This window comes from Serinus canaria, chromosome Z (genome assembly GCF_022539315.1).
Source record: "Serinus canaria isolate serCan28SL12 chromosome Z, serCan2020, whole genome shotgun sequence".
NCBI classification, from domain to species: domain Eukaryota; kingdom Metazoa; phylum Chordata; class Aves; order Passeriformes; family Fringillidae; genus Serinus; species Serinus canaria.
In genome coordinates this window covers 4,286,000-4,306,201 of record NC_066343.1, presented here as the reverse complement: position 1 = coordinate 4,306,201, position 20,202 = coordinate 4,286,000, and the positions used below count along the sequence as shown (strand labels likewise).

At 37.5% G+C, this 20,202-nt stretch overlaps 1 protein-coding gene across 1 annotated transcript; it reads left to right on the top strand.

Moving 5' to 3' along the window:
* Nucleotides 1-312: 312 nt before the first annotated feature.
* LOC127061032 (uncharacterized) lies at nucleotides 313-19,599 on the top strand. Its single transcript, XM_050986917.1, has 3 exons — nucleotides 313-772; nucleotides 11,009-11,077; nucleotides 19,220-19,599. The coding sequence occupies exons 1-3, from the start codon at nucleotides 313-315 to the stop codon at nucleotides 19,333-19,335; spliced, it is 645 nt and encodes a 214-aa protein (XP_050842874.1). The 3' UTR covers nucleotides 19,336-19,599.
* Nucleotides 19,600-20,202: the final 603 nt, after the last annotated feature.

Sequence of the window (20,202 nt, the reverse complement as noted above, 5' to 3'; positions counted from 1 at the left end):
GGCTCCGCGGGGCGCGGCTCCGCGGGCTCCCCGCCGCCGGGCGCGCTGCTCCGGGGCGGCCGCCCCGCGACTGCCCGCGGCGGAGCCTCTGCGGGGGGCGCCTGGGCGGCCGAGCGGCGGCGAGGGGCTGAGCAGGGGAGGAGGAGGAAAGGAGTTACGTTAGAAAAAAACAAGAAAAACACGCGGAGGCAGAAGAGAGGGGGGTGCCGCGTGGATGGCAGAGCATGTGCGCTTTCACATGACAACGGCGCCCCTCAGCAGCTCCCCGGTGCGGATTTCCACTGCGCAGCCACAGCAACGCACGGAGCGAAAATGAGACCCAGTGAGAAAGCGGCAAAGAGGCTTATAGCGGGAGGTGGGCGGTGCCGCCACCGCCGCCCCGCCCGCTGTCAGCGCCGCCGCCAATCGCCGCGGCCCGCCCGGCTCCGCCGCCGCGGGTGGCCCCGGGTGCCACCGCCACCGCCGCCCGGCCCGGCCCGGCCCGGCCCGGCCGCGCGGGCTCCGCGGGCTCCGCGGCGCAACTTGTGCTTGCCCTGGGAGCGCCGGCGGGTCCTGTTCGGCAGGCGAGGCTGGGCGTGGTGGTACAAGGATGGGACCGGCGTGAAGAGCTCTGGAGCTTGTGGAGAAAGGCAGCGGGCGCAGAGAATCACCCGGTGTGGCGTTGTTAGTGAGGAGGCGGTGTCTCCGGGGAGAAAGGCGAAGGCACTCGGTCACCACGGTGTGACCGTCATCGGAAAACTTCATTTTCCGACGGGAATGGGAAAGTTTGGTGGTGAGTCATTTTCTCATTAAAGAGTGAATCCGGAGGTCGAAAGCAATTTGTTTTCTGGTGTAAGACTAGCAGAAGGTTCTGCAGAAACCGGTGTTTCTGCGGCCACCAGATTTTCACGACTCACAACTCTCCCCCTGATTAACTGATAGACAAACCGATGTTCGTCCCCAAAAAAACAAAACCCCAAACAAACAACCCCCACCAAACAAAAGAAACAAAAAAGGCAACAAAAACCACCCAAACAAGCAAAAAAGACTACGGGATCTTTTCAATTACTGTTTTGTTTGGTTTTTTTTTTCCTGTATGATAGATCATGGAACACAATCGGAGCTCAGTAAGACATCTTAAATACAAGTCCCTATTATGACGGTTTACAGTTCCTAGCTCCAAGCCTAAAATGAAAATAAAAAAAAATCCCACTGATTTAACTAAAATGTATCCATATAAAGTAACTATATCGACATTATAAATCAAAACGGGATACATAGTTTGTCCATCTTAATTAAGTTTGGACATACCAAAATAGATTTATTTGTTACTACATGAATTATCAGGGTAGGTTCATTAAGTCTGTTTTACAATACATCATAGGTATGATGTCTTGTGCTGTCTTACGATTTATTGTAGGAAAGATACAGAGTGAAGTGCCCACTGTTAGTACAAACTGGCAAAGCTTTATTTTTGGGGAGCAAGGTTACAGGGTATAGAGGAAACTAGTTTTTGTGGTTAGCCTGTTTCAAGCACCTGTTTGAATTGCAACTGATAAAGATATGAAAGAATCAACTCTGCCAGTATTGCAAATGTCTAGATTTACTTGACCATGGTGAATTTTAACTGCATTCACTGTAATGAAGATAGGGTCAGTTAAGAAAAAAAAAAAGGAAAAAATTTAATTCTTAAGATACTAGATGGTATTTGTATTCCTGACTATTGTATTTATGCAATTTTTATACTGCATGCAAAGTTGTTAATACTCATGTAGGACCTCATCCAGAAACTTTCTTGGCTTTTATTCTACTTATATCAGCACACCTTTCAGTAACTGTTACGTGCTCTCCATCTTTTCACTTCACAAGACATGGAATTTACAGTGGCATGTTTTCTTTTTAATTGGGATTTTAGCAGATGTGGTTGGTGGCAGTTAGGCTTGCCTCCAGGATTCTCTTCTATGGATTTTCCCACAAACCATCTCTTCAATCTGTTCCTCCTGTTCAAAAGTTTTTGAGGTAATTGCAATAAAACAACTCTTACGCATCACTTTGCAAAGCATTTTAGGAAGTCTCATCTCAAAATAGGTATAATTTACCTGGTATTTAATATGGAATTTAGTGGATAGTGCTTATGGCTCTTACAAAAGCAACTAGGAGAGACAGCAGAGATTCCATCTATTTGTTGTATTGGAACCAGAACACTTTTTTTTTTTCCCTGCTGAAGAGTCACCTAGCAGCAGGAACAAAAGACAGGTGGATTTCAAGAGGAATCATGCACTCTCTTTTCATATTGTCAAGATATCTTGTTCTTGGTTATGCCAAAATGATTTTTAGATTAGTTTTCAAGCTGCATCTTAACACCAGTCAAAACTTTATTAGGTAATAACAAGCTATCTACTTGCTGTGCTGTGCATTCAAAATACCTTACACTATTACAGTGGGTTCTTGGTCATCTTTATATGGGATTTGTGTGGTGTTTTTGACAATGGAGAAAAAACCCCTCATCATTCATTCTTAGCTTGATTTTGATAAAAAGCTTTTTTCTTTTTCTCTTTTTCTTTTTCTTTTTCTTTTTCTTTTCCCTACAAAACCCACATAATTTGGGCCTTGGAATTAATTTACATTCCTCACTACCATATCAAGTGGCAATTTTTATTTAGGCATTTTCATAAGATTTGGTAGACTTTTCGTTTATTCATCTTTCTTGTTCCAATATAGTATATGTACAATGATGTCTGAGATAACTTCCTCACTAGCTAGATCAAGTTGTTAAATTTCATTTTTTTAAACACTTATGATTAAATATTGTCTACTAACTACTAGTAATGGTGGTAAAAGAATTAGACATGTTATAAACATGTGTGAACTTCAGTGAGAGCCAGACAAATTACAAATTCTGTATTTAAAAATACAAGGCTGCTTGAAACTGTTATATGTTGAAGCAGATAAACAACACACAAGAAAGCCACACGATCTAAAGTCATACAGAAATTTAGAGAGTATTTAAAAACTGAGCACATATTTTCAATAGTTAAATAAACTGAGTAGTACAATTTAGCCCACTATTCTTCAAAGATGTTAGTTACCCTAGGTTTCAAAGAGAGCCTTTTCAGGTGTTTCTCATTTCAGGTGAGTAATTCAGAGAAGTTTAGAAAGTGTCAGATAAATATAGTTTAAATACAACTAATAATTTGTTTTGCTTCAAAATATAAACTAATATTTTATGGCTAAAGAGCTATATTATTGCTATTATATTTTCACTGAAAAATGACAGTGAGGAATTGCTTTTCAGAATATTCAATTTTATTAGCATCTTCTAAGGCTCTTTGGATCACAATATTCTAATATACTACGTACTTTTATCATTTAATAATTTGCAATATGTTCATTAGAGCTGTAGCAAATTATGCCTAATTTAGTTGCTTCATTAAAAAGTACTGAATAAACAGTCAAAACAAACTGTATCAGGCAGGTCCCATTTCATTCCCCTGGGTATCAATGGCTAATTTCTGTTGGTATGAAAGGAAGCCAGATGCACCCCTTACTCAAAATTTATTTCTTAGATTCAATAGGACTAGCATTGGTCACAATTTTCTTCATTTCATTTGTCTACAGCTTCATTACCAGACATTCCTAACTTCATGTAAGTAGTAAAGATTTTCCAGTTTTTCATTTCATGACTTTTGCACAAAGTTATTGACAGACTCAGGAATATGAGCTTCTCTCATGCACTCTTCACTTTAGATTAACTTTCTGAAATTCTTCCAACTAATTGTGCTGCCTGCAATCTGAAAACATGCACATGCACTATACTGTCTTTGTCTCCTATAAAGACTTATAACCATTTTGCAATTTTAAACAGTTTCTACAACATATTATTAAATTCAAAACTGCATGTTTTTCCAAACTGTTAAATTTATTTTAAAAGCAGCCCTAGAAAATCCTAACACAATAAGTAATGACATTTAGCAATTGAAAAATCTTTATTCATGCCAATTTAGTTTTAGAAGCTAAGTATTATGCATGAAGGACAACCAGTAACTTGAAAAAATTCAGTGAAAAACCATGCTTGACTTTTTCCTATATCTTGTGAAATGAAAAGCAATCCCTAGCCACAAATAAAGAAGCTCAACTCCTGTAAATACTTCATGACATCTATTTCATTCTGTATCTTCTTCCCTGCCTTAATGGCAGAAATTGTATTTTGACTTCCCCTGCTTTACATACAGTGTCAATTACTGATCATTTTATAAAATGTCCCAATTGAACGTATCTTGGAACAGAAATGGATACTAGCTGAGATACTAGGTTCCATCATCACCTTACCCCCCCTGACAAAATGTTCAGCACCTGAAAAAGCTGTCTGTTAAGGATATAATTGCTGCATTAAATCTAGAACACCAAAACTTTGCAATTATACTTTGGATTCTAAAACCTAGACAAGGAAGGTGTTAAATTTGACAGTAGCACCTATGCTCAAGTAACCTGAAGTTTGCTCTAGAGAAACTACAGCATATTTGAACATTGATGAGAGAGGAGGCAGCAGTGAAAGGCTGTCTTCCTGCAGCAAAAAGCCTGCCAAGAGGCAGTGACCTTCCAGGATTTGCATCCACGTTCTCCATCCGTGGAAGGTCCAAGGGTTCCTAAGTTGTTTTGAGGCAATCCAAGACCAAGAACAGGCTTCAATGAAGGAGATAGAAAGATAAGAGTTGGAAGGAATATGTGAGCAAAATAAAGTGCTGTAGAAAAGAAGCATGAGGCAGAAGACCTGCCTTTAATCAGTGCTTCAAATAATCCTGGCAGCCTCTGAGGCACTATAGCCTGGGAATGAAACTGAGTATCTTCAGAAGTATGTTGCTCTCATGAAATAGTTTAAAGTTTAAATGTGAGCATGTACTACAAGCAAAAATTTTTCCCTTTAAATGGATACTGACCCTCCAGTGAACTATTCTTTTGGCCTGATGTAAACAGTCTGATTTTTCAAATTTTTAATATTATTTTACTGGAAAGTTGCAAGCCTAGCACACAGTTATTTTATTCATCAGGAAATTAATTAATTTTCTGGTGGAATCTCAGTATTCCTATTCTTACTAATGCACTACAGTTTTACATTATAAAATCAAAGAAGTTCAAAACCTTTAGTCTAAATTCTTTTTCATTGTATGCAAAATCGATCGCTATTATTTCTGAGCTAATATCTGCTTAGAAAATCATAGTATTTAGTATATCAGAGCTGGTTACACAGTTTTTAAAAACTGATCATTTGCTATGAGTAGCATATTAAAAATATGCATGTTAGTAATTCTCTTCTAAAAGAGGTAAAATAAAGTCAAACAGAGATACTGTGTATTCATTTCAAAACAGAGTATCAGTGAAACTGGAATCTTGGATATAATGGATAACAAGAAAATGAAAGAGAAAAATTTTGAGGGCCTAACATTTTGGACTTTATAGGAAGAATGGAGCATATTGACTGAGTAATCCATAACATTCTCTTGATCATTCAGTTGTTTATTATTATGTCACAATAAGTTAGTAGCACCTGCAGAACAAGGCTGGTGGTAAAAGGCTGATTTGGACTAAGCAATTTTAGAATGGCTGTATTCCGTGGTTTTGAACTGAAAAAAATGTATTTATTTCTAATTTTCACTCAATTGAGAAATATTTAGATTTGAATATGTTGTCCTGTTTTCCGCTTTTGGGGCATTCATATCTGGTGTACTGCTTTAGACTAACCTCACGTGCACATCAAGTCCACTGCTACAGACCATAGCTTTAACTGTAGCTCATAGCAACGGCTGAAGTCCAGGATGCTTAAGGACTTGTCTTTAAAAGCACCTTTTCAGTTTTTTCTAACTTTTCTTTTCCTTCCTTCCTTCCTTCCTTCCTTCCTTCCTTCCTCCTTCCTTCCTTCCGTCCGTCCTTCCTTCCTTCCTTCCTTCCTTCCTTCCTTCCTTCCTTCCTCCTTCCTTCCTCCTTCCTTCCTTCTATCCTTCCTTCCTTCCTTCCTCCTTTCCTTCCTTCCTTCCTTCCTTCCTTCCTTCCTTCCTTGCTTCCTTCCTTCCTTCCGTCTTCCTTCCTTCCTTCCCTTCCTTCCTTCCTTCCTTCCTTCCTTCCTTCCTTCCTTCCTTCCTTCCTACCCTCCTTCCTCTTCCTTCCTTCCTTCCTCCTTCCTTCCTTCCTCCTTCCTCCTTCCTTCTTCCTTCCTTCTCCTTCCTTCCTTCCTTCCTTCCTTCCTTCCTTCCTCTTCCTTCCTTCCTTCCTCTCCTTCCTTCCTTCCTTCCTTCCTCCCTCCCTCCCTCCCTCCCTCCCTCCCTCCCTCCCTCCCTCTTGATAACCTTTACCATCACAGAATGTGCACCTTCTCCATGACAGTATTCCTCACTTCTATACACTTTTTCTTTTTTTTTTTTGCCTGCTATGCTTGTAAAGAATAACTATACTAAATCAATATAAACACTGTAGGGAATGACTGGTACATATCAGCATTGTAGATACTCCAAATACTTTGAAAATTGTATGCATCAGTTATTTCCTATTTTTATAGCAAAAAAAAAAAAAAAGTTGCCTTTGGCATAGTTAGCTTTAAAATTGATATCCCAAAGTACATTTATGTTCAAATAATTGGAATAAATGTGCTTAAATATAAACAATCAGGCTAGGAATATTCAAAGTGCCCATTGTTGGCCTAGTTTATGAAACAGATGAGAATAGAATCAGGTTTTTGAAAATACACATATTAAAGTATATCTTAAAGTATATTTTTGAAGAGAATAAAAGAGCTTACAGATTGTTTACTCTTATTTTTGGCATGATTTACAGGCCCATGGAAAGCAAACAAGATAGTTACCTCAGATAACAGAAATAATCTCCAAAAGGAGAAATTACTGTTGATGCTGCTCTTTCATTTAAAAGAGCTGTTTCTCTTATAAAGCTATTAGCACCATTTTAATTTATGCAGTTAATTTTTCCACCCAGTTCATAGGCCAATCCCAAGAGGGAAAAAAATGGCCCCCAGCTCTATCCCTTATATAAGGCAGGCAAATTTAACAAGTCTTGATCTGAGAAAGTAGTAATGTAAATGCTTAGGATTAAACATGTGGTTATGTGCTCTTTTTGAATTAGAATCTGTGTCAGAAGGGTTATTTAGCTACAATTCTGATACTAAGAAAATCTTCTTGTGTTGGCTGACCTGCTACAGAAAGTGGCATTGTTTTGAATGTTCCTTTTGTTTTATACATTTATGGTAAGATACATTGAATATATAAATATTTGTATGAGAGACATAGATTAGCTAATAAACATTTTATGTCTTATTTCCAAAATTATTTTTGCGATGCCTATTGTGATAATATATGACTATGACTAAGAACAAGAGAAAACTTTTAGATACAGTGAAATAAAAACTCTGAACCACTCATACTTGTGAACAGATGCACAAAGATGAGTTCTTATAAGATATATTAGAAACTAATAAATGCTGGTATAAATTGAGTTCTTGGCACATACATTACCCCATGCTATTTTTACTGTGTGTCACTACAACATGAAAGTAGAAAATAGTTAAATAATTCAACTATTAAAGATGTTCCAACTATTAAAGATGTTGGTACCTCCAGCCATAGCTGGCTGACAAATGCACATGTTGGCCAAAAATAAACAAGACCAAGGAGCTAATATTCCTTTAAATCTTAGGTCTCCAGGACAGCCACTTGTACCTGACAAACTGCAAATGTTCTCCACTGGTATTTTCAGTTTAAATCCCTGGAACAGGAAAATATAGAAGCCCACTAGGACACAGTGTGGCATAAAGACTAAAGCCAGTTTTAAATGAAGTATTTTGGGTACTGGCAGCGGTAAAGCTGTGATAGCAGAAAGCTTACTCTGTGCAAGAAGTTTATTCTGCTACATGGGCATGTTTAGCAGCCTGTTCTGCACTTCATGCTATTGTGAGGTGGCTGCTATGCAATGTTTTGCATAATACCTGCCATATAAAATGTATCCAATAGAGCAGAGGCACCTGACAAAAAACATTTAACTAGGCTAGAACTACACTGCACAAGACTATTTGTGTTAGACACATTAAACATATAATTAAAGGTATATAATACACTATAAAACTATAAATGCATAGTTTATTATAATAATTTGTGCCAATTGATTATACCACTTGCCCCTTTCTCAGAACTTTTTTGTGTAAAATGTGGCTGGTCTTGAGATGTAAGCTCTCTAGAAAGAAAACATTCACATGAAAGAAATGAGGCATTTCTGAAGGAACACTACTTGTAGTGGCACATGTGTGCAAATGAAGAGTATGTCTCCAAATGCCTACAGTTATTGCAAGATTCTCAGATGAAATGAACAACTTCAAGACTGCTGCTGCTAATAGGACACAATGAAAAAACAGCAAATATCTCTCTGTTTGCTGTTAATGCCAGTGACAAGAAGATCCTGGGTGCACCAGGCCTGTGGTAGGTTGCCACTGCATTGCAGGGAGATACCTGATGTGTCAGAATGCATTAACTTTCTTGGCAGGTGGGAAAGGAATGACTGTACAAAGAGGTATTATATGATTAAGCAGTATGAAAGGATGACAGTAAGTTAAATTAACAGAAAGGATATAGAAACATATGGAAAATGTTCATGTAACAACAGCAGGGACACAATTTTCAATACAGAAAAGATAATAATAATGGATAGGTTTAAACTCCTATATTCACAAATTAGGGATTTTAAGCAAAGTTTAGAATTACACAAGGAAACAGAAAAGTACAAAAATAATTGCCTTGTTAACCACAACCAATTGAAATTAATGTAATGTTTATTCTCCTGTTATCTTTCCAAATGTCTACCAATTCATAAATGCAGCCATTTTAGCTACACAAAGGAAGCAATTACCTAATGTGGGATAGAGACTCATACTGCTATCTATTATAAATATTAAAATAATTTGTTTACAAGAATAACAGTAGAGAATAATGAGGAAGATAAGTACTAACAGACACAAGGGCAGAAACTAAAAACAAATGGAATTAAGAAATATCCTTAAAACCACTGTATGATACCTTGGTGCCTTTCTTGGTACTTCATTACATCATGTTTTGTATAACATGTTTTTTGTAACTCTGCCCATGATACTGCACAGGTTACTGAGATGAGACCAGGGAGAGGGAACACTGAGGGGGTAGGAGGCTACATAATTCTTCTTGTAAATCTTTTGGGTTTTAGAAGAACTTGCACATGTTACACAAGTTCTTTCTACTCTGTGCAATGACAGTAGTCTGACCAGACTGAAAATGCTTGCAATCCACAGAAGTTGTGATTTTTTGAAGGCTGATAAGTGTTAAATTTGAAAAAAGATCTTAAATCTTTTTCTTTCAGGTCTTGAAGAAGTCTATAAGCTGTTGAAATTTTTATTTGTTTGCAAATAAAAAGTAGAGTGTTTGCAATTTTTGGAGAATAAGTATTGTCTTAGATCATTGCATGATAAAGTATGATAATTCCTATACTTCTAAAGGCTTAATAGACTGTACAAGTGCTATGCATGTATGACTTTGTATATATCAAAACAATTTTAAAAAGCTTTATCTTTAGGAGAAAAATGAGTTATGTTAGAAAACTTTAGTAGTGTGTTGTCAGCATCAGTTATGTAATTGTTATACATTACAGCTATTTTTAGACTGTAATATTAAATGTTTCATTTAGATTGTGAAGATACTAAAACCAAAGAGTCCACTAAGAAGAAATAAAAGAAACTGATGTCGAACACTTCTAAACCTCTTCAAAATTACAGAAAATTTCAAAGAAAGATGAAAACAATATTCAAATGACAACTGTAGAAACATACAAATTACAGTCATGTCAGGCTGTTTCTTGCAAGATCTCAAAGTTATAGTAGGTTTATGTTTCTTTTTCTTTCATTCAAAACAAAAAAGCAAACAAACAAATGAAAAAAATCCACAGCAAAACCAACAACAACCAAAGAAAAATACACACCAAAATTCCAAAATTAAAACTCCATTTTCATTGCTTCCTTGGTGTTAATGAACTATGCTATTGAAATAGACACTTTTAAAGAAGCAGCCACTTTTCCAAATATAGAGAATCAAACACCAAAGAAACAAATCAAATCACTCCTCTGTGCACATCCCCCAGGCCAGCCAGATTGTATGTCACATTTAGAACAGTTTCTATGCCGAATGAAACCTTTCATTCCCAAATATACAGGTGCAGAGAAAGCCAAGGGCCAGATTTCAGTTTCAGTCTTCAGCTATTTTGTTGCAGAGTAAGATCAGAAGTCAACATTGATAATTACTGTTTTGTCCATGGACATTACCCTCTTGCTCCACTAAATGGCCTTGTAATCTGTTAGGTTTTTCTGCAGCATTTTAGAGGTATTCATTCATGCCTTTGTCTTGCTTCATGTCTGTTAGTTGATGCCTGAATTATAAACTTACCTTGCACAAGGATCAGTTTTATTTCCCTTCAGCTCCCTACATAATTTGTGTAAACCACCAGAGGAGTACCTAAGTGCTGGCAGCAGATAATGTGATATTCAGCTCTAGCTGTCCAACATCTTTCTGTGACTTCCAGCCTGGCCAGGAAGGAATAAGCTGGTCAAAACCAGTCAAAGTCCAGTCCTATCTGGAAATAGCAGAGAAAATTATTTCTCATGGACAGTCCTGTGACAGTGTTCTGAAAGTGAACACTGGTTTGTGTGCAGTGTATGGCTATTGATGGGTTCTTGCTGATGCTAAACTTGAGCCAAAAAGTGTCAGTTAAAATAGTAGACAATAATGTCTTTATAGCTAGGAAATTCCTTCCAGCTCTACCAGAAGAATGACATCCTGTGGTTGAGCTACAACCTAAAACAGAGCTGGATGTAAAACCACTGAGGAGTAGGGAACTCCAAGGTAACCAACTGTTGTATTCCTTAAGTGGCACAGGTACCAGAAACAAAGGGACCTTCCGTGGTTTAAAGTAGAATTTTTAATTTGATTCAATGACTCTTTCCTTATATTTTTAGGTGACCCCAGACACTGCTTAAACTTGTGGAATGATGCATGTGTTCTTTTACACAGTAGGACATTTTATGGTAAGCATACACAAGTGGAAGATGAAGACTATGGACTGGTCTTGAGCTTGAAATTCACTTCTTTAGCAATGAGGACCATTAAAAAAAATGTTTATTGTGAAAACTGCATTTTCTGAATTTTCAAGTTTTCTGTGCCTGTAGCTATATTATATTAACACCACTTTTCCTCCCCTTTTCACTTCCCCAATTCTTTTACACTGTAAAGTATATTGTTTTGGTTAAACATTTCCACCAGCTATCTCATTCTATAGGATCAGAAAAACACCGTTTTCTAAATACATAGTAAATACTGTGAAATTGTGTATTTCAGGAAGCGTAGTTTTCTTTATACATGCTATAAAAAGAAAATTTTGAGTCAGTATGCTCTGGTTGCAGAGTCTGTGATGTCATTGAGAAACATCTGCATGTGGCAGTAGTTCTTTGACAGAATTAAAGGAAATGGCAGAATGATAGGAAAGGGAAGTTCTGGGAAGGGAAACTTAGGAAAGGGGAAAGGGAAAGGGAAAGGGAAAAGGGAAAGGGAAAGGGAAAGGGAAAGGGAAAGGGAAAGGGAAAGGGAAAGGGAAAGGGAAAGGAAAGGGAAAGGGAAAGGGAAAGGGAAAGGGAAAGGGAAAGGGAAAGGGAAAAGAATGCTGAAAGGAAGTAACAGGATGAAATGAAAACTATAGGTGATATGGTCAAGCCATACAAGCACTGACAAAGCTAAACACTCAGTTAAGTGATATGTGTAGTAAACTTTTATTGATACTTGGCAGAGAAAAACTGTGAATTAAGAATATTGGAGAAAAGTGTAAATTTGGTTACCTTAGATTTGAGGACTTATGCAGTTGTCATCCCAGATTTTCTTCTGATGGCATTTTAAATAAAGGTCCCAGAGAAACAAATATTAATTGGTGAAACTTAGAATTAATAATTAAAATGTAGTGTCTTAGGAAGAAAAGCTGTAAAAGACATAAACTGGTACATGAAAGAAAGTACAATGCCTAGAAAGAATATAGTGTGCAATCTGGAAATAAGACCTCTCTTTTCCTTGGTGCTTGCAGCTTATGAAACTGTTGCTTGTATAATTTTTCTCCTATTGTTCTGCACCATTCATACCTTGTATTATCTTGTAAGTGTGATCAAATGAAAGTTAGAGAACAGAGATGTAGGGGTTTGGTGTACTTGCTAAGATTTCTTTTACATATCAAACCTGAATTTAAGCAATGCCACATACTGGTTATATTGAACTGCATATCCTGCATTTAAAAAAAAAAAAAAAAAAAAAAAAAGAATGAATACTGAAAACAAAAACTGTTATACCAAGGAATTTTGGATTTGCTGAATTTTATGTTAATTTTTTTTATATAAAAACAAAGAAAATCTGATCCTAAAGATCAACTTTTGAATATAATACAAATCCTAAAGCCACATCAAACATTAACAAAAGCTATTTATCAAAATAAGAAAGCTAATTAAAAAAAATCACTGAGTCAGCCATATTTGACTAGTTGACAGCACAAATAAGTGAAAGGCGTCAACATTTTTCTCTTCAAAAATTAGGAAAAAAGAAGGGAATCAGCATTCAGTAAATGTGATGAAAAAATCTGCAGAAAAACATATTTATGAAGTATACTGAAAATGGATCATTACATTTATAATGAAATCCATACAGTTTCCACAGGGACTTGCTTGAACTAAGGCATAATTTTTAGACAAAGCAAGACTAATCTGAAATTTGTCAGCAGTGAATAATTTACTTTGTCCTTTTCTAAAGCAGCAGTAGCAACAGTTTTTCCTTATCTTATTAGAAATCTAAGATAGTATCTCCAAATTCAACTCATGCCATGTGAACTTACTGGGGCTTTATCTTTAAAACTTACCCTTTCCATTGCTGTCTTTCCTTCTTAGTGTGACTTTCTGAGTATCTTGCTCTATAGAACAGGTTATAGAGCTGGAAGTGGTCTATAGCATGGAAGTTAGTCCTGAAGCCCTCACTGGGCAAAATACAGGTTTTGTGCAAGTGGCTTTGTCTGTGAGTCCAGAAGTCTAGGAACAAAGGTGGTGCAGCAGCTCCAGCTCTGGCTCCATTGGCACATCCTGGTTGCAGCAGCTCATCCAATACACAGACTACTCATAGCAAGTGCAGCCCCAGCCAAGCCTGCAAAACCAAATTCTGCTCTTGGTTACAAGGATTCAGCTCTGAATAGATGCTGGCCTGTTTTATTAATTTGTGGCTCATACCAGTGTCAATGTCTTTGGAGATGAAAGTATGTTCATTCAAGCAACTTCCCACTCATGTAATATTACTGTGCCTACTGAAATTATGGGAAGAGATGACTAAGAGAAGAATTCAGAACTTAGTAAATATTCAGTTAGAGTATAATTTGATACAAAATTAAAATTTGTTTGAGGCTGAAGTAGAAGCAACTGTACTGAATTTATTGGAACTGCATCTTGTTTCAAACTGCCTCATAACTTTAAATAAAGCTCTGCATTCTTCAGAGAGGAATTTGGAATAATAAATGTTTCAGCCAGGCTGTGTAAAAAGTGTTGGTAGGTATTTCCTTTCACCCTAGCATCAGCTTTTATTCTCATACATACTTGATGCAAGACTGCTAAGAAACATGCTGAGATTTTTTCCCAGCATTTGCTTTCCATATCTGAAAATAAGAAGTGATAGGAGTGTTCCCATACTCTCAGTAAATAAATATTCCACCTTAACTGTATTCTGAAATTTACATATGCGCCAATTCATTATTGGGCATTAATAAAAAAAATTAAAAATTCGTCTTTATTAAAAAGTTATGGGATTTGACATAATATCCTAGGGTGAAGCCAAGGACAGATAACACTCTAGAAAACTGGCTATTAACTTTATTAAAGACTGATTTCCTCAAGATTGCTATTAGAAAGTAAATTCAGTGGTTTAGAACAGAAATTACATCATTTCAGTTGCTCTGCCCTCCTTTAAATAAGCTGTAGCATGATTTGAGACATATTGGAAGAACAGCTGCTTTTAATTTAGACTTTCAGTCTTTTTCTTTAGTCTAACTACCTTGGACTGTGGATTTTCAGCAAAATATCCTAAACTAGTAAATTGGCAGCATTAGTAAATCCTAAACTAGTAAATTCTGTCAAAAATGTAAACATTAATATTAGGCAGAGAAGGCACAAAGATCTGAAATGACATATACTCCAGCTTCAATATGGGTAGAACTGATGGCAATTAAAATTCATCTCCAACCTACCCAGGAGTATTTTCCCTGCATCTGTTAGGAACTTTTCTCTCCATGCTTTTCTTTTACCACTATTACAAAAGAGAAATGCAGTCAAATGGAAACTAGTATAAACTCCATACAAACAATTCATACAGTTTCAGTATTGCTCAATTTTACTGAAGCAATGCAAAGGATTGTACTACCAGCACAATGCTTAAGAAGCAGCAGTAGATTTTGAATAAAGAGCTCTGCATTCCACTGGCAGCTGAGGAGATCAAACAGAAAATATGCCAGCAGTATAGACCAATGCATTATCACCCCCTCCCTCTTGCTGCATAACTGTGCTTCATAATGTGCCATAACATTGGCAAGCACAGCTCAGAGCTTTTTAAGAACACAAGGAAGCTCATGAATAATGGTTGAATCAGGAAAGTGATAATTAAATGAGACAACTGAATGCCGGTGGAGTCCCCAGTGGAAAACACTGTTCAGTGAAGATCATCTTCATTTTCCTGGGTTTAGCAGTACAACACTAACACAAAGATATTTTCAAACCAACATTTCAATGAAAATATTGAAGTTCTCAAAAAGATATGAGGTATTTATTTTCTTGTATGCGAGCTCTGTATTAAAATGGAACGTATATTATGTGCTTCTAAAAGAAAAAAAAAATACTACCAAAAAAATTATAAAAGCTTTCATTCTTGATTCAGTGAGATAAATATTTGCTGGTTTGCCTAATTAGTTGACACCATTAACTTTATATTATAAAATGCAGCAACCAATAATGGGTAAATTGTAAGCATCTTTGCTTAATTGTTTGCTTCATGTTTCTCCTTGTATTTGAGGCATAGTTAGTTTTGTTCCATCTCCAGTTTCACCTACTTTGTGACCTTAGAGCAAACATGGTTTGCTGCTATTTATCAGTGGCCAGTCTCAAATTTTTATACAATAAACATCTTTACTGTCTCCCTGTCCTTTCACCAGGCCATGTCCTCCTAAAGTTGTGCTGCAAAGAGAGGCTGCCATGCTCCTTGTGCATTAATTAACACGCAGTGGGTCTGAAAACCAGGACCTGCAAGCTGTACACCCACATCCTTTTTGGTTTTGGACTCTCCAATTAAGCACTCTCCCACAGTTCACCCCTCGAAACAGAAATGAGAAATGAGTCTTGTTAGGGAGCAAAAAATTGCTCTTTGTAAAAGCACTAAAAGTCAAAGTGATTAAATGGCTTGACATTCATGTGGATATGATGGCAAAATCTGACTGGAACACAACAGTTTTTGTGACTTATGGTGTGTGTAATATACATTCATTCATCCATTTTTATTTGAAATAAAATCATAAAGTCTTGTTCCTTTATCACCTGACTGGTCATTCTTTAAAAAAAAAAAAATAGCCAAAACTGACTGACAATGGGTCTCAAGGTTGCATTTCAAACAAATTTAGTTTTTTTTTTTTAATTGGCAGTTTTTATATATCTTCTGCAAAGGATAATTTTAGCATCTGAACTGCCTGAATTAAAATATCTAAAAAAATTATTTGGGGTATGTTTTTGTTAAAACACCATACAGACTATTAGCATTTATCATATTTATGTGATTTTTTTTCAGTAAAATTTCAGTTTCAGTCTTTGCTATGCTGGTAAATGAAATGGAAGTTCAAAGAATTCTTATACTGCAAAGGATAAAAGCTCAAAGGCTTTATCACATCTAAATCAAGGCGGTGTAAAAGCAGTGAAGATTATTTATTTACAGAACCTTAATCCATTGTAATCAAGGTTCTGGGCTGGGTATATAAAAGCATGAACTGCTCTTAACCCATACAAGAATAATTAATAATACAATTTTTTTTTTTCTAGTAAGGAAACTTAAAAATTGTTCTCTTTCTCACTTTGCCAGGTGCCTCAGAAAACCTGGCCAATGCAGATTTAACATACAATGACTGCTCACATACATTTTTAGACACTCTTAGTTGTTCCAGATCCACTTTATGGCACACAAATCCAGTATTTTTTCTATCAGAGGAAACTGAATGTGGTGGTGGCCTGGTCGCAGAGATGGGGAGGGAGGTTTTTAGCGCTGTGTGGGCGTGACTACGGTGTTCATTTCATACCACCAACGTCTTCACTGTGCTCAGCAGGACAACCTGGGCATCAGAAACTAGAAATTCTTCTTACCAGGCTTGCTGGAGCCGAGTGGACCATTGCTTTAAAAACCCGCTGAACTTGGTTCCTTCTGCTGTCCACCATCTCCCCGCTGTCCCCTCTCTCCTCTGGAGCAGGAGGGTGCTAAAAGGGACAGCTCTGAGGCACGTCTGAGCCAGCGAGGTCAGCACCCTGGCAGCGGTGTTTCACACACACACACACACACACACGCGGACACGGACACACAGACACACGCACATCACATGGTGTTGCAGAGATTTGGAGGTGGCAGCGCAAGCAACTGCAGAGAGCTGAGCTCAGCCAGCGGCTGCACGATCCCTTTTTGGATGAACTAACTTCCAGGGTTTGTTTGTCCCTGTTTTCCATTGTTTTTGGGCTGGGGACTAGAGGGGGAATGTTAAGCTGCGGGAGATCTCCTCACCACATTACCTTTGTTTCCCAAATACCTGGTGTGTGAGCACCACCTTTGGGAAGCTTTTTTTTTTCTCCTTTATTCCCAGTGGCGATTACCATTTTGTGGGTCTATCACCTTCTCTTTTCTTGTACTCTTGTTATTAAAACTGTTGCTTGTGATTTTAGTAAATTTTTACTGCAATTTTGCAGTAAAATTTTGCACTTTTTGTCCCTTACTTACTAAAAGGGACTGGGGGAAAGAACGGCTTGTTTGGAATTTAATTGCTCTGCAGGGATTAAAATCAGCAGAGACAGTAGAACTTCATAGGCTAGAATATCCTTCTGAATGCCAGAAAACTCTGAATCCCTTCCGTTCTCAGGAAAACAAAATGGAGTGATGATTTAAATATTTAAATGGTTGTTTTCCAGCCATATTGGTTCCCTGGTGCACTGTGGTGGCACACAAGCTGGTGGAACAGCAACTGAAGGTTCTTGCTTAGGATTGCATAACTAATAAATGTAGCTCTGCACCAGCTTGATGTCCCTCCCCCATACTAGAAATTAAATAGCTGAATTAAAAACTTCCTGGGTTTTTGTTTCATTTTAAGGATCTTTCAGTTATGTTTCGGGGGGTGGAAGGGTAGGAAGTGAAAATCACTAGGAAGCAATAAATCTAAATAGATTTATTTCATTTAACTGATGAACCAAAGAAGGAAGAGAAAATACAGCCTAGTCTAAGAGGACACCCTAAATCATGTTTCATAATTTTTCAGATAGTGCATATGACACTGGCATTAAGAAAAATAAGAGAGATGAAGTTATGCAGAGTGATGTTGCCAACTACACATTTGCACATTAGAGATGGGTCAGATTATTTATATGTGACTTCAGAAGGGTAGTGTAGAAAGCTCCTTATAGCGTCCCATATGCTAATCTGTATAAAAAATGTTGGGAAATGAAGTGCAGTATAAAAGAGAAATTTAAAATTTTGGTTAATAAAGTTAGAGGTGTCAATAAAAATAAGACAACAATTCCTTTCCTTCTAAAAAAATAAAGAAGCTTTGTTGGCATGGGGTACAAGAATTAATTTCAACCTTGGTGTTTGTACTCTTTAGGGGGAATTATTTTTTGGTGAATAGGCTATTGTTATCTTCTCAAAGAGATGAGATTATTGCCCCCATTTTGTCCCAGATTTAGCTAAAGAATACTTGCTTTAGGCTGGGATGTAAGTGAGAAGTAGAAAAATATTATGTGAAAAAAAGCAAATACCAAACATGGGTAAGCACTTTAAATACTCTTTAAAAGTTCATAGTTCATGGTGAGTGCATCTTTAAATCTGTATGGCACTGGTTTAATTTAGATCAGATGTGAACAATTTTACAATATCATTCCTGATGCCAAAACAGATGAAGAAATCTGGAAGGTATCATAATCTCGTAATCTGGTGAATTATGAAGGATCTAAAAACCACAAAGCTTTGATTTATTACCTTTTCTTTGCCACTGCATTTCAGGTTAGTTTGAAGCATCTCTCTTAAATGGCTTCAGTATTCACAGCTGTAGGAAAGACATGACAATTTTTAACTAATTCACAAATTTATCAGAAGATAAATTTTGTTTGAGAGAGAAATTTATAGTTGAAAACCATCAAATGACGTTTTCTCCAGTTTTGGCCTGCACAGAGACTGTATGTAAGAAGGCACTTTAATTCTGACAAAAACAAGTGAATACAGCCCCAAATTTATTATCTCGTCTCCCATTAGCCAAATGTTTGGGGATTTTGTATTCCTCAGTTGTCCTAGAATAAATATTATAAAAGGGCCAATCTTTTTTTCTTTCAGATATAGAGAAACCTCAGAGTTAGGAAAAGTCAGAATTTTATGGATTGAGCTCTTTACTCCCAAGGGTTTAACTCTTGCCATCTTCATAAAAATTCATCTTAGTCAGTGAAGTTCTGAAACTTTCTGAGGTGGAAGTTATCATCTGGCTGAGTGAATATTTGCAAGAGTTTAATAAATAAAATCTCCAAAACCTGCCTCCCTTAGGATGTGGTTTGATCACTCTTTGCTACACTTCACATCTGTTACTTCCAGGAAAGGTATTCCACTGATTCCTGTTCTTAATTAAGGAGACCTATGCTAATCCACACTGATTTCAGGACCTAGAGTGATATTAAAAACTGTATGGAGGTCTTCCCTGTCTAAGAGCAGGCAGCCGACTTTCTTATTTAAAAGTACAATTCCTGATTGAGACAAAAATTTTAAAATTAAATTAATTTTAAAATTATAGCATTTACTGGTACAAATAAATAATTCTGGGGACCTGTTTCAGGCATTTCACTGTCTAAAAATCAATACAATAATGACCTTTTTGCCTTCTGTAGCAGATGTGGTGCATGGTGAGCTTTTGGGCACATCCTGCTCCAGTTGGATTGCCAGCAAGCTCGTCTGGGAAGCACTTCTGAGGAGAAGAAAGCTATGCCAAAGGCACAACAAATGAAAGTAAGACCTGTTTACACAATCCAGCACTGCAAGATTAATGAAAACCACTAAACTCAGGATTTCCACTAATCAAAATATCCTTTGACTTTCTTTTTTGAGAGGCAAATGGAAAAGAAATAGTTAAGAAAAGAGAACAGAAGAGAATGGGATATATGTCAAACAAATAAGAAACCTACAAACACTAGATGAGGGATTATAAAAAAAATAAAAAGATTTATAGTCCAGAAAGATAAACCAGGAGCTTGAATTAAGTACATTTCTTCCTCATAGAAAATGCAGGAGGTCTTTATGTGCCTAAAAATACTGACCCAAGTGGCGCATGCATGATTAGCCAAGGAGGCCTGTGAGCCAGAGGAAAACTTTGTTGGGGTTTGGGGTTTTTTTCCCTTTTCTTTCCTTGTTACTTGTGGAATTTTTTCCCATTGAGTTGCTAAGAAGTACTGATGGCTGGGTGCTTGAGACAGCACGAGGGCGAACTCCTCTGGTTTTTGGGAGCTTCTCTGGGGGCGGGGGGACAGAGATACCGCCACGACAGAGGCAGGAAATACACAGGCTGGGGAGTTCAGGACTCTCATTTGCTCTCGGCTTTCGGAGGACAATGGTGGAGGTGCTACTTGGAGAAAGGAATTTCGCTCCCACTGTTATAACCCCGCCGGGAGCTGCCTTCCTTCTTCCTTCCTTCCTTCTGCTGCTGGGCCCCACACCCCTGCCCCGCCCGGACACCCACAGTTCCAGCTATCGCCGCGCAGTTTTTGATATGTCTCGTAAACCACCCTGGGATTTCTGCTCATCCCTGCCGTTCCACCTTGCTGCTTCTGAGAGCACCGGGATCGACTGCCGCGGGGCTCTGTGCAGCAAAGCCTCT

Coding starts and splice junctions, on each gene's coding strand:
- LOC127061032 (XM_050986917.1), top strand. CDS start 313: ATGAGACCCAGTGAGAAAGCGGCAAAGAGGCTTATAGCGGGAGGTGGG. Junction 773..11,008: donor GGGAATGGGAAAGTTTGGTG/GTGAGTCATTTT, acceptor TTATATTTTTAG/GTGACCCCAGACACTGCTTA. Junction 11,078..19,219: donor ACACAGTAGGACATTTTATG/GTAAGCATACAC, acceptor TGCCTTCTGTAG/CAGATGTGGTGCATGGTGAG.